This window comes from Bos javanicus, chromosome 6, assembly GCF_032452875.1.
Source record: "Bos javanicus breed banteng chromosome 6, ARS-OSU_banteng_1.0, whole genome shotgun sequence".
NCBI classification, from domain to species: domain Eukaryota; kingdom Metazoa; phylum Chordata; class Mammalia; order Artiodactyla; family Bovidae; genus Bos; species Bos javanicus.
In genome coordinates this window covers 113,306,034-113,316,546 of record NC_083873.1, presented here as the reverse complement: position 1 = coordinate 113,316,546, position 10,513 = coordinate 113,306,034, and the positions used below count along the sequence as shown (strand labels likewise).

The 10,513-nt window shown below is 53.4% G+C and overlaps 1 protein-coding gene across 3 annotated transcripts in view; it reads right to left on the bottom strand.

Moving 5' to 3' along the window:
- Positions 1–3,350: 3,350 nt before the first annotated feature.
- The window catches only part of LOC133249894 (epididymis-specific alpha-mannosidase-like), a 52,888-nt gene continuing 45,725 nt past the window's right edge, over positions 3,351–10,513 (bottom strand). Inside the window, exons 13-19 of one of the 3 annotated variants that reach the window (XM_061420908.1) lie at positions 9,982–10,234; positions 8,765–8,875; positions 8,495–8,687; positions 7,631–7,774; positions 5,353–5,465; positions 4,893–5,013; positions 3,351–3,588 (exon numbers count right to left, since the gene is read on the bottom strand). In XM_061420908.1, the coding sequence (XP_061276892.1) occupies positions 3,491–3,588; positions 4,893–5,013; positions 5,353–5,465; positions 7,631–7,774; positions 8,495–8,687; positions 8,765–8,875; positions 9,982–10,234 (1,033 nt within the window). In that variant the 3' untranslated portion in view covers positions 3,351–3,490. The remainder of the gene's footprint in view (positions 3,589–4,892; positions 5,014–5,352; positions 5,466–7,630; positions 7,775–8,494; positions 8,688–8,764; positions 8,876–9,981; positions 10,235–10,513) is intronic. The other 2 variants (XM_061420909.1, XM_061420910.1) reach the window with 2 other exon arrangements.

The window sequence follows — 10,513 nt, the reverse complement described above, 5'->3', positions numbered from 1 at the left end:
TGAGTGCCGAAGAATTGATGCTTTTGAACTGTGGTGTTGGAGAAGACTCTTGAGAGTCCCTTGGACTGCAAGGAGATCCAACCAGTCCATTCTGAAGGAGATCAGCCCTGGGATTTCTTTAGAAGGAATGATGCTAAAGCTGAAGCTCCAGTACTTTGGCTACGTCATGCGAAGAGTTGACTCATTGGAAAAGACTCTGATATTGGGAGGGATTGTGGGCAGGAGGAGAAGGGGACGACAGAGGATGAGATGGCTGGATGGCATCACTGACTTGATGGAGGAGAGTCTGACTGAACTCTGGGAGTTGGTGATGGACAGGGAGGCCTGGTGTGCTGTGATTCATGGGGTTGCAAAGAGTCGGACATGACTGAGTGACTGAACTGAACTGAACTGAAGAAAACTAATGTGAGGGTGTTCTTGTCATGGAGCCAGGCCCTGTGGTCCCCCTCCCCACATGTCCTCTGTTTGCCTTTTGTATGTGGAAACAGTTAGCCAAAGTTTAATCACAGAAGTGAGAAAAGGCAGAAACAAATGAAGATAGTCCAATAAGACTAAATAATTATAGTTTTGTCATTAAGCAAAGCCAGGGACATTTAGTTCCTTCTTAAGGACTTATATTCCAAGCCATATACTGTGAGCTTTCTCGTAGATATTAAAACCCCCACCGGGTGGAAGAAGGTAACTACCTGACCAGACTGTAGCTATGGCATAGGCGGCCACAGTTCCAAGAACTGGCCTCAAAGAAATGGAAACAAACCACTGCAAGAACTGCAGATTAACTGTGCTTAAAACAATCAAGCTGATGCTAATGAATGAATTTCAAGATGATGATCAGAGCTGACTGTGCTGTTTCTTCATGCAGCCCCTTCCCTCTGTCTATAAAAGCTTTTGCCCACTGATTGTCAGTGGCAGGGAGTCAGCCTTTGGACAGGCATCTGTCCTCCCCCTACCCCTCTGGTTGTGGGGCTCCAAAATAAAGCAAATTTTACTTTCCACCATCCTTGCTTCTTTACTGGCTTTTGAGCGTCGAGCAGGTGGACCTTTGCTTTTGGTTACACTCGGATTCACTTTTTCCTTCAACGATGTGTCAAGCACGTTTTTCTAAGCCAATTAGTGGGTCCCTCCCTGCAGGGTCCATCAGAGCCTGATGCTCAGAATACCCTCCCAGCTCTTCCCCTGGAGATTTGTCATGGGTATGAATAAGTTCAAGGCCCCTGTGTCCCTCTGGTGTCTGCCCTTCCTTGGTGATGCTTGGAGGGATTTGTTAACTAAATCCTCTAAAATTTATATAAGTAGAAACTGAGAATTGACTTTAGGTTAATAAGTAAATTTTACGATTTAACAGTTATTCTAAATTGATTATGAATTTACAGTGCTCCACACTTGCTCAGCTGTAGTTCTGAAACCTAAAAAGCTCTGAAAATGAAACACTGCTTTTTGACCTCTTTGCTGGTAAACATGGCCTGACGGATGTGAGGGCATTTGTAGCACTTATTCGTGCTACTTCCTGTGCATATCATATCCTCACTGTGTAAATGTTCATGTGACGTTGCCAGGGTCAACATAACAAAGTAACAGGGACTGGGTGGGCCAGTGAATATAATTTTGTTATCTCACAGTTTTGGAGGCTGGAAGTCCAAGACCAGACAGAGTTGGTTTCCTTCCGAGGCCTCTCTCCTGGATGTGTAGACGACCATCTTCTCACTGTGTCCTCACACGGTCATCCCTCTGTGCATCTGTGTCCCAGCCTCCTCTTCTCACAAGGACACCAGTCAGCCTGGATTGGGACCCACCCTAATATCTCACTGAAAGAGCTGACTCACTGGACAAAACCCTGATGCTGGGAAAGATTGAAGGCAAAAGGAGAAAGGGTGGCAGAGGATGAGATGATTGGACGGCATCACTGATTCAATGGACATGAACTTGGGCAAACTCCGGGAGATGGTGAAGGACAAGGAGACCTGGAGTGCTGCAGTCCATGGGGTCGCAAAGAGTTGGACATAATTTAGCAACTGAACAACAAAACAACAAGATAACTTCTTTTATGTTAATTGCCTCTTTAAAGACCATATCTCCAAGTATAATCACATTCTGAGGTGCTAGGGGTTAGGACTTCAGCATACACATTTTGGGGAGACACATTTTGTAGCCTGTGATCATGGGTGCTGTCCTAAATCCACTGCTGGGTGCTCTGTGATACAGGACAGGTACTGTTTATCTCTTTCTAAGATCCGAAGAAGCTCTAGGATCTGGGACACCTGGCTGGTCCCAGACTCTGTGTGAGGACCTCTGTTGCACACAGATCCTGACAGCCTGTGGGCTGTGATCTGGTGTCATCCCTAGGTGCTCCTCCAAGGGCCCAGGTGAGGTGTCCTGTTAGAAGTGACCTGGTTAGATATCTCCTGAGAGCCCCCTACAATCCTGACATCCCCTGCACCCAGGAGTCTGGCTCCACCAACAGCCCAGATGGGAGTTTTGGGGGTTTTCTTGGAATGACCCCCAAAGGCTCTGCTTGGCCACCCCACCTCTTGCCATTCCAGGTCAAGGCAGCAAAAGATCAGAGGGCCCCTTGACCTCAGCCAGCTCCATGAGTGCTCATGGACATCACCCTTCCAAACACTTCACAATGCTGGAACTGGTTTAGCATCCATCCCAGCTGCCTGCCTCACCTCCCAGAGGATAGTGCCCAGTGATCTCTCTTCTCAACCATCCTCCAACTTTTTCAAGACTCCTCTGGAAGAGGAGACTGGACGTACCTTCCTGCATGTAGCTGCTGTGTTTGCCTTGTTCTGTTTAGGGAAAGACATCCAGCCTGAGAGAGCGTTGGAGCCACCACAAGAAGCCCTCTGCTGGGTGCCTGCATCACCCCAAATGGACTCCTCAATATGTCTGCCCCAGCTCAATGATAGATTTCCTGTCTGCATTTCTTTTTTGCAGGGAGTGCAGATGAAATTTTCCAGTGCAGGATGCGGGGGACCCTACAGGAAGAGGGGGCCTCAAGCTGTGTCTGTGAGGTGTTTATACAGTTCCAGCCAGGAATAACCTTTCCACAGCTTTCCCAACATAGAAACCATGGGCCATGAAGTCCTCTTGTCCCCACCATGCTGGCTCCTGGCACCTCAGGTCACTAGTCACACAGCAGGGTCACTGTTAACACTGGTGGACTTGCTGAGATCTGGCAAGGCTGCAGACATTTTGGTATCACTGGGGATTATTTCTTTCTGTCTTTGGGAGAACTTCCTGCCTTTGATTCTTGCAGGTGAAGCAGGAGTGTGAGTGTGTGTGAAGCTACTGTCTGTGATAGGAGAGGAGAGAGAGGGCTGGCTCCAGTGGGCAGGGGAAGACACAGGTCCTTAATGCAATTTTATTTAAGAAGTCAGAACACCCCCCATCCGTCCATTTCCTGCTGTTAGCCCTCCAGATTGGCAGCTTTCCCCTCATCCCTGTAGGCTGCTTTCCTGTGTCCTGGGACCAAGAATCTCCCAAGGGCTCACTGCTCTTGAAAGTGAATGAAGAACGTCCGGATCTCCTTCGGGTAGATGGTGACCTCGGGGCCTCTTGGCGGTGGTGAGGGCCGACTGGAGTTTCCTGGGAGCACAAAGAGTCAGTTCAGCATGGCCCCTGGACCACCTGCTTCTCCGGGGCCCCTCCTCCCAGCATCCCCCTTGCAACAGGGCTCCTGCTGCGTCTGTGGCTCCCACTGTGGTTACAGCCCTCAGCTGACCCCTCTCAACAGGACTTCACTGCCAGGGGCACTCTCTCATTTCTGGCCTCCTCTGAGGGACAGCACAGTGAAGGCATGTACAGGGGTCCTGGCCCCACTTGGCCTCATATCTCCATGGGTTGTGGCCCTGTATATGTATATAAGAGCCTTCTTACTGAGGCCACGAGGGGGCCCTGGTCCCTCTTGGCCTCCTATCCCATAGGGTGTGGAACTCAATTCCTAAGAGCTTTATCAGTGAGGTCATTAGTGGGCCCTGTCCTTGATCTCAGCGGACTCCACTGAGGGGTCACAGCCTGGGATTTAGGCTTCCTCCTTGGGTTGAAACACGCTCATCCATCCATCCTTCCATCCATGCATCAATCTATCCATCGAAACATTCACCATTTAATCATCCATCCATTCACCATCTACTCAACAATCCATCTTCTATCTTCTTTCCCTCCTTCCATCGTTCCTTTCCTCATCCATCCATCCACCCATCCATTACCCATCCATCTTCTTTTCTTCCTTCATCTTTCCAACCATGTATCATCCAATCACCCACCTGTCCAGCATTCACTTACCTTCCACCCTTCTTTATATCCTTTTTACCCAACTAACCAGCCTTCTATTAATCTGTCAGTCAAGACTGACAAAGTGTCTACCTATGTAGCCAGACTATGCTGTGTGCAGTAGACAAAGAGGAGATAAATGGGTCAGAGCAAACTGAGGGAGAGGGGAGAGCAGAGGAGGCCCCGGATTCAGCCCTGGACCTGGAAGAGCCCCATTAGGAGATGCCCAGATAAAGGGGACAAGGGCCTTGCAGGTAGAGGGAGCAGCGCAGATAGAGTAGTAAGGCAGGCTGTGGTTTGCAGGAGCTGGCTGTGTGGCACAGTGCAACGCACAGCGGGGCAAATGTCAGAACCCGAGGGTATACTTGCAAGATGAGGCTCACCCAAGGCAGGGAGAGGGTGTGTGGTCTCGGACTCATGCACACACAGCCTACATACATAGTCTGTGTGATGACTCTCCTGAAGACTGTGAACCTTCTGTGGCGGATGCAGGCAGACCTAGACTTGGGGCAGGAGGGCACCACTTCAAGGTCACACAGGCCTTAGAGGAAGAGCTGGGGTCTGGCTGGGGGTCAGGCTGGCTACCCGGGGCGGGGTCAGGACCAGGGTGCCCGAACCTCTGTGGCCGTGAGGGTCCCGCGTGCTCCAGGTCCAGCGGTGCATCTCGCTCACGTCCCAGGTCCCTGTGAGTGAGCGCTCCTCCACGGACACCACGGAGCCCAGTCCCCGCAGCACAGACTGCAGGACAGAGCACAGGGAGGGCTGAGCACCCGGACAGCAGATCTGAGCAGAGAACCCGACGAAGAAGGGCGGCCACACCAGGGCCCAGGGACAGGATCCCCCACATTCATTGTATTGCAAGTCCCTGCGGGAGGAGGGGCAGTCCCATTTTACAGATGAGGAACAGGCTGGAAGGAGCTGCTCCCAAGTGCCGAGATTGATCAGCACTCCCAGCAGGTGGCAGGCAGGTGGGGCCACCCCAGGAAACACCCAGTCACCAAGGTTTGTCTCCCGAGGTGCCTCCTCCTGGGGCCTGACTCAGTGATGTCGGAGCGGGACATGGGAGGGGCAGGTGACCTGCAGGTTCACCGTCACAGGCCGAGACAGCACGGGGTCCTGGTCCACCTCATACAGGTGCTGGAGCCGCAGCAGGACACGGCGAAGGTCTGCCTTGGCCTCGTGCTCTCGGTCTTGGGGACAGAAGGAAGGTGGAATGAGGACACAGTCTTGGCCTGGCTCTTCACACTCTCACCTCCCTTTCACATCTTCACCGTCCCTCAGAGGCAGCTAACACAGCCCCACTTCGCAGATGAGCCAAACAAGGCTCAGAGAGGGGCAGGCACTTGCCCAGACACACAGCTGGTGTGCATAAAGAAGAAGGGGGAGGATCCACCCCAGGTGCAGCCAAAGCTACCGCCTCCACCACCCACGCTGAAGCCGGCGCTGATTCTTATTCACTGGTGGGGTCTTCACTGGGCTCGTCCTTTCACCTTCCAGTTCTCTGGAAGATTCTCTCTGGCTTGGCCACTGTGAAGCATGGTATGGCCTCGTAACCCTGAAGATGAGGCGCCATCTTCAGGATTGATGTGTCAGGTCACTGCCACCAAGACCTAGGAAATGTGTTGTAATACAGCTTCCACTTTCTGGGTCCTTGGTGACCAAATGAAAAGACCCATGCTGACAACCCCACAGAGCACAGGGACGAAGTGACCTGTGCTGTGTGAGGAGGACTGAGAGCATGTGGGCTCCTTGTTACTGCAGCCTAAGGGGCCTGCAAAGTCTCTTGTTTCCATCAAGTGCTGAGATTAGGGACTGGAGCTCTAGAATCAGGGAAGGGCTTCTCAGAGCAGAAAACGAAGTTGACCAGGATAATGGTGATGAAGATGGTGATGTTGGTGATGAGGGCAGTGACGGTGATGCTGGTGATGGTCCTGATGCTGTGATGGTGGTGGTGATGGTGATGGTGATGGTGATAATGTTGGTGATTGTGGTGATGGTAGTGATGGTGGTGATGATGTTGGTGATGGTGTGGTGATTGTGGTGATGGTGATGATGGTGATGATAATGTGGTGATGATGGTGATGGTGACGCTGAGGTGATGATGGTGGTGATGGTGATTGTGGTCATGGTGGTGATGGTGATGGTCCTGATGGTGCGATGGTGGTGATGGTGATGATGATGGTGATGGTGGTGATGGCGATTGTGGTGATGGTGGTGATGGTCCTGATGGTGATGGTGATGCTGATGGTGATTGTGGTGATGGTGATGATGGTGGTGATGACGGTGATGATGGTGTGGTGATGATGGTGATGGTGATGCTGATGGTGATGATGGCGGCAGTGGTGATTGTGGTGATGGTGGTAATGGTGATGGTCCTGATGGTGTGATGATGGTGATGGTGGTGATGGTGATTGTGGTGATGGTGATTGTGGTGATGGTGGTGATGGTGATGATGATGGTGATGGTGGTGATGGTGATGGTGGTGATGGTGATTATGACTGTGATGGTGATGACAATAATGGTGAAGACAATGATAATGATGGCAATGATCATGCTGGTGGAGATTCCTCGAGGATTCAAGCATCATGAGAGGCAGCAGGCCTCACGCCATCCCCTGTGGCTCCCCTGATGCAGTCTCTACCGACGTCTCTCTAGGAGGGTGGACTTGCCCAGCCCAGCCCCCTTGGCCTCCTCTTTGGCACAAGCTGCCCCCGGAAGATGCGTTTTCAGTGCACTTAGCCTGACACACATAACAGTAGCAGAGGCTCTGTCACCCCAGGTGAGGCTCCCCCATCTCACCTTCTGTGACAAGTGGAGATGCTGTGTGTCAGTGTTAGAATTCTCATGTCTACAGACTTGAGCCACAGTTGGCAATGCCCCTCTATCAGGTACAAAGATGACCTCTGCCTTTTTCCACCTTCTCCTCATTTCACAGACACTTGGAGCGTGCCAGCCTTTGGTGGGTCTCATGGAGCAGGGGAGTGGCTGAGGCACAGCCAGTCCATCCTTTGAAAAGCATGGAGTTAAGGGAGCAGATAAGCTGCAGCAACCCCAATATGAATAATGGGTTCCTGGCAGTTGTTTCCTCCTCCAGGAAGCCCTCCCTGACCCCCTGCTGGGGGCTTCCTCTGTACACAGTCACAGCACCTGACGTCATCCAGACGCACCTTGTTTCTGCTTGCTGAGTGACCCGCCTCCCTGAGGCTTCAGATCCGTCTTTGGCCAGATAAGGGAACCAGGTGACCTCACAGAGCCTGGACGACTCTGAGGAGAGTCCTTTGTACGGTGAAGGGCTGGGGACATGGCTGACATGTGGAGGCAGGAGTGAGTCTGGACACCTGAACACCTGCCTCACCTTTCTGGAGAGTCCGCAGGTGCTTTGTGTGGTTCGAGCTGTACTTCCAGCCGGGGATGCTGAGGATCTGCAGGTGGACACTTGAGGGGAGTGTCACAGCCTCTTGCTTCCAAGAACCATTCCAACTGCCTCTGTGGGCAGTTTCTGCAAGGCAGATGGACAACAAGGAAAGGCTTTGGGCCAAATTCTCCTCTCTGCATTCTTAGCTCTCCACACTAAGGCCCCCATTTAATCTGATCTCTTTCCTTCAACCACACCACAGGCAGCCTGAAGCACCTGCTGGTGCAAATGCCCCAAAATGCCTTGAATCTCTAGTCCAGCCCTTTCAAAACTGCAGATGGGGAGACTGAGACCAGAGAGAAGATGCCATTTCTTCCATAAAATGCAGCGAGTTTACACAGAGACCTGCTCTGTGAACAATTCTAGGAAGCCAGCTTCTGTGCTGTCATCTATCGCTGCCTCTGCCCAGAGGGACCGAGCTCTCCTCTTCCAGGAGATGTTCTGCTCAACTCTGGGCTCCAGCTGGAGCTACCATCCCCTCACAGTTCCCAGGCCATGGGGATTGGTCAGTCTCGGGTCACATGATTTGATCAGGACCAGTCAGAAACTTTCTCTGGGATCTCTGCTCTTGAAAGAGGAGTTTCATTTCCTCATACTAGCCGTATGACCTTGAGCAAGTCACTGAAACCTCTTTAACCTCAGGATGCCCACGTTTACAAAGAGGGGCTTAGATCTGAGGTCCCTGGTCACTTCCTGCCCCATAGTAGCTCAGGTCCCTGCAGGCACCAGCTCAGCGCCAGTGCTAGACAGGTCGGCTCACCCGGGGCAGTGATGACAGGTGCACTGTGGGACCCCCCACCTCACCGTTCATCTCTCTGAGCATCACGACGGGCCGGTGCTGCAGCGCCAGCCCACTCCTCTGGCGCAGGCCACTGATGAGTGTCCTGGGTCCCAGCAGGAGCCAGAACACTGGGTGGACGACTGAGGAGTCATTCAGTGTGACGTTATTGTCGAGGGCCCACTGGTCATTGTTCCACAGCCGCCGGTGGAGCATGACCTACAGGGGACAACTGTCTGACCAGGCCTGCCTGGGCCCTGGGGTCCTGGAGAGTGACCAAAGGGGCCTCCTCCTACCTCCACCTGCCCGTTCCCTTGGCTGGAGATGCCGTGTGCCTGCTCAGACAGCAGCACCAGCCTGCTTGGTAAGTCCTCGATGGAAGCCATTTGCACCATGGGGTAGTAATTCTGTGGACAGAAACATTGGCAGGCTGGTGGTAAGAGCAGAGGGCCAGGTCAGCCAGCAGGTCTGGGGTCTCCCTCTGGCCCCAGGCGGCCTCCTGCATGGGCACAGCAGCAGCCCAGGTTGGCACAGTAGTGATGGGAGGGGCTCTGACTTGTGAGATGAACACACTGGGATTCAATCCAGCTCCACTGCTTCCTGACCTTATGCCCTGGGGGACTCAGCCCAGCTAAGCCTTGGTTTCCCCATATATGAAATGTGCCCAAAAGGTCCCCCTGGTGGAGGGAGACAATAAGGCATCTGTGCCAGTCCCTCCAGGGATGGCCCCCAGCCAGGGGTTCCAAATAGAAAGGGCCTGGTGTCTGGGCTGGAAAGTGCTCATACAACTTTTTGTTCTGTTTGTTTGTTCTACTGGAGCAAGATGTCCTGGGCTGATTTCCCCAGACTCTCTGGAGCCCAGGTCACAATGGGTGAGGAACAGCTGCAGAGATGAAGGGACAGAGGTTCAAGGAAGACAGAGCAGGGAGGAACCACACCCATTCTCAGGGCTCCAGTGGAAGGAGCGAAAACTAACAGGGATGGAGGCTCAGGAGGTGGTCAGCACAGCACTGCCCCTGGATCATCCCAGGGCTCAGTGCACTTCTCTTCCCAGGAGAGTACCGAGGGCCAGGGACACCCAGGGACTCAGCCAAGGTCACGCTTTTGGAGGGCGAAGCCCTGGGAGCTGACTGATTTTGGAGTTCAGCCCCTGCTCAGCCCTCCCTGGCAGCCAGGCTGTGGCTCAGCTCAGAGCAGCAGAGGAGGGTCACACCCCATTCAGGCCTAGCCAGGTACCACATGCTTAATCCTCAAGCAGCCCCCAGTGGGTCACCCACTGACCGAGTAAGACCCGCGGTGGACATAGGAAACCTCAAGGACACACCTCACACACGGCAGCCCCAGACTCTGAGACCAGGTCTGAACATGCCTGGGCCACAGCCCCTAGGGGCGGACAAAGGGCAGTTGGGCTCTGGGAGATGCTCTAGACCTAAAGGGGCTCTCCTGCCTTCTGGAGAAAGGTCACCAGGACTGGATCTGTGGCTGCCACACCCCGGGACAGCTCAGGGTGTACCCGAGCGATGGTGTTCCACATGTTCTGCCGGTAGGGCCTGCGCTGCATCTGGTAGCCATTGTTGTCCGAGTGGAGGACTTGCCCCGTGTTCAGATCAGTGCTTGTCCTCAGGATGGCCTCACGGTTCAGCTCCAAGGGGCCCACCCGGTACTCCTGCTCTATGCGATGGCAGAGCAGCTCCCCGTCAGAGCTCTGGGGCCCGCGGGCCAGCCAGGAGTAGATGGCGAATGTGGGCTCATTGTCGTTCACCCCCCTGGAGGAGAAGCAGGAGAGGTAGGTCAAGACTTGGGAGCATTCTGGGTGCCCTGCCCTTCTTCTTTCTTCCTTCCTCTCCTTCCATTTCCCTTCCTCCATCCTTCCTGCCGCCAGGGGTACAGGGAGCCTGCTCAGGCAATAGAACAGGAGCAACCCAGTTCTCTGAAGGTTCTGGTTACCAAGTCATACCTGGGTGGCTCTGTCTGTCCTGCTAATGAAAACACAAGAACTGCTCTCATGTCTAGGTCACTGTCACTGTGGGCTCCTGTCCCGCCTC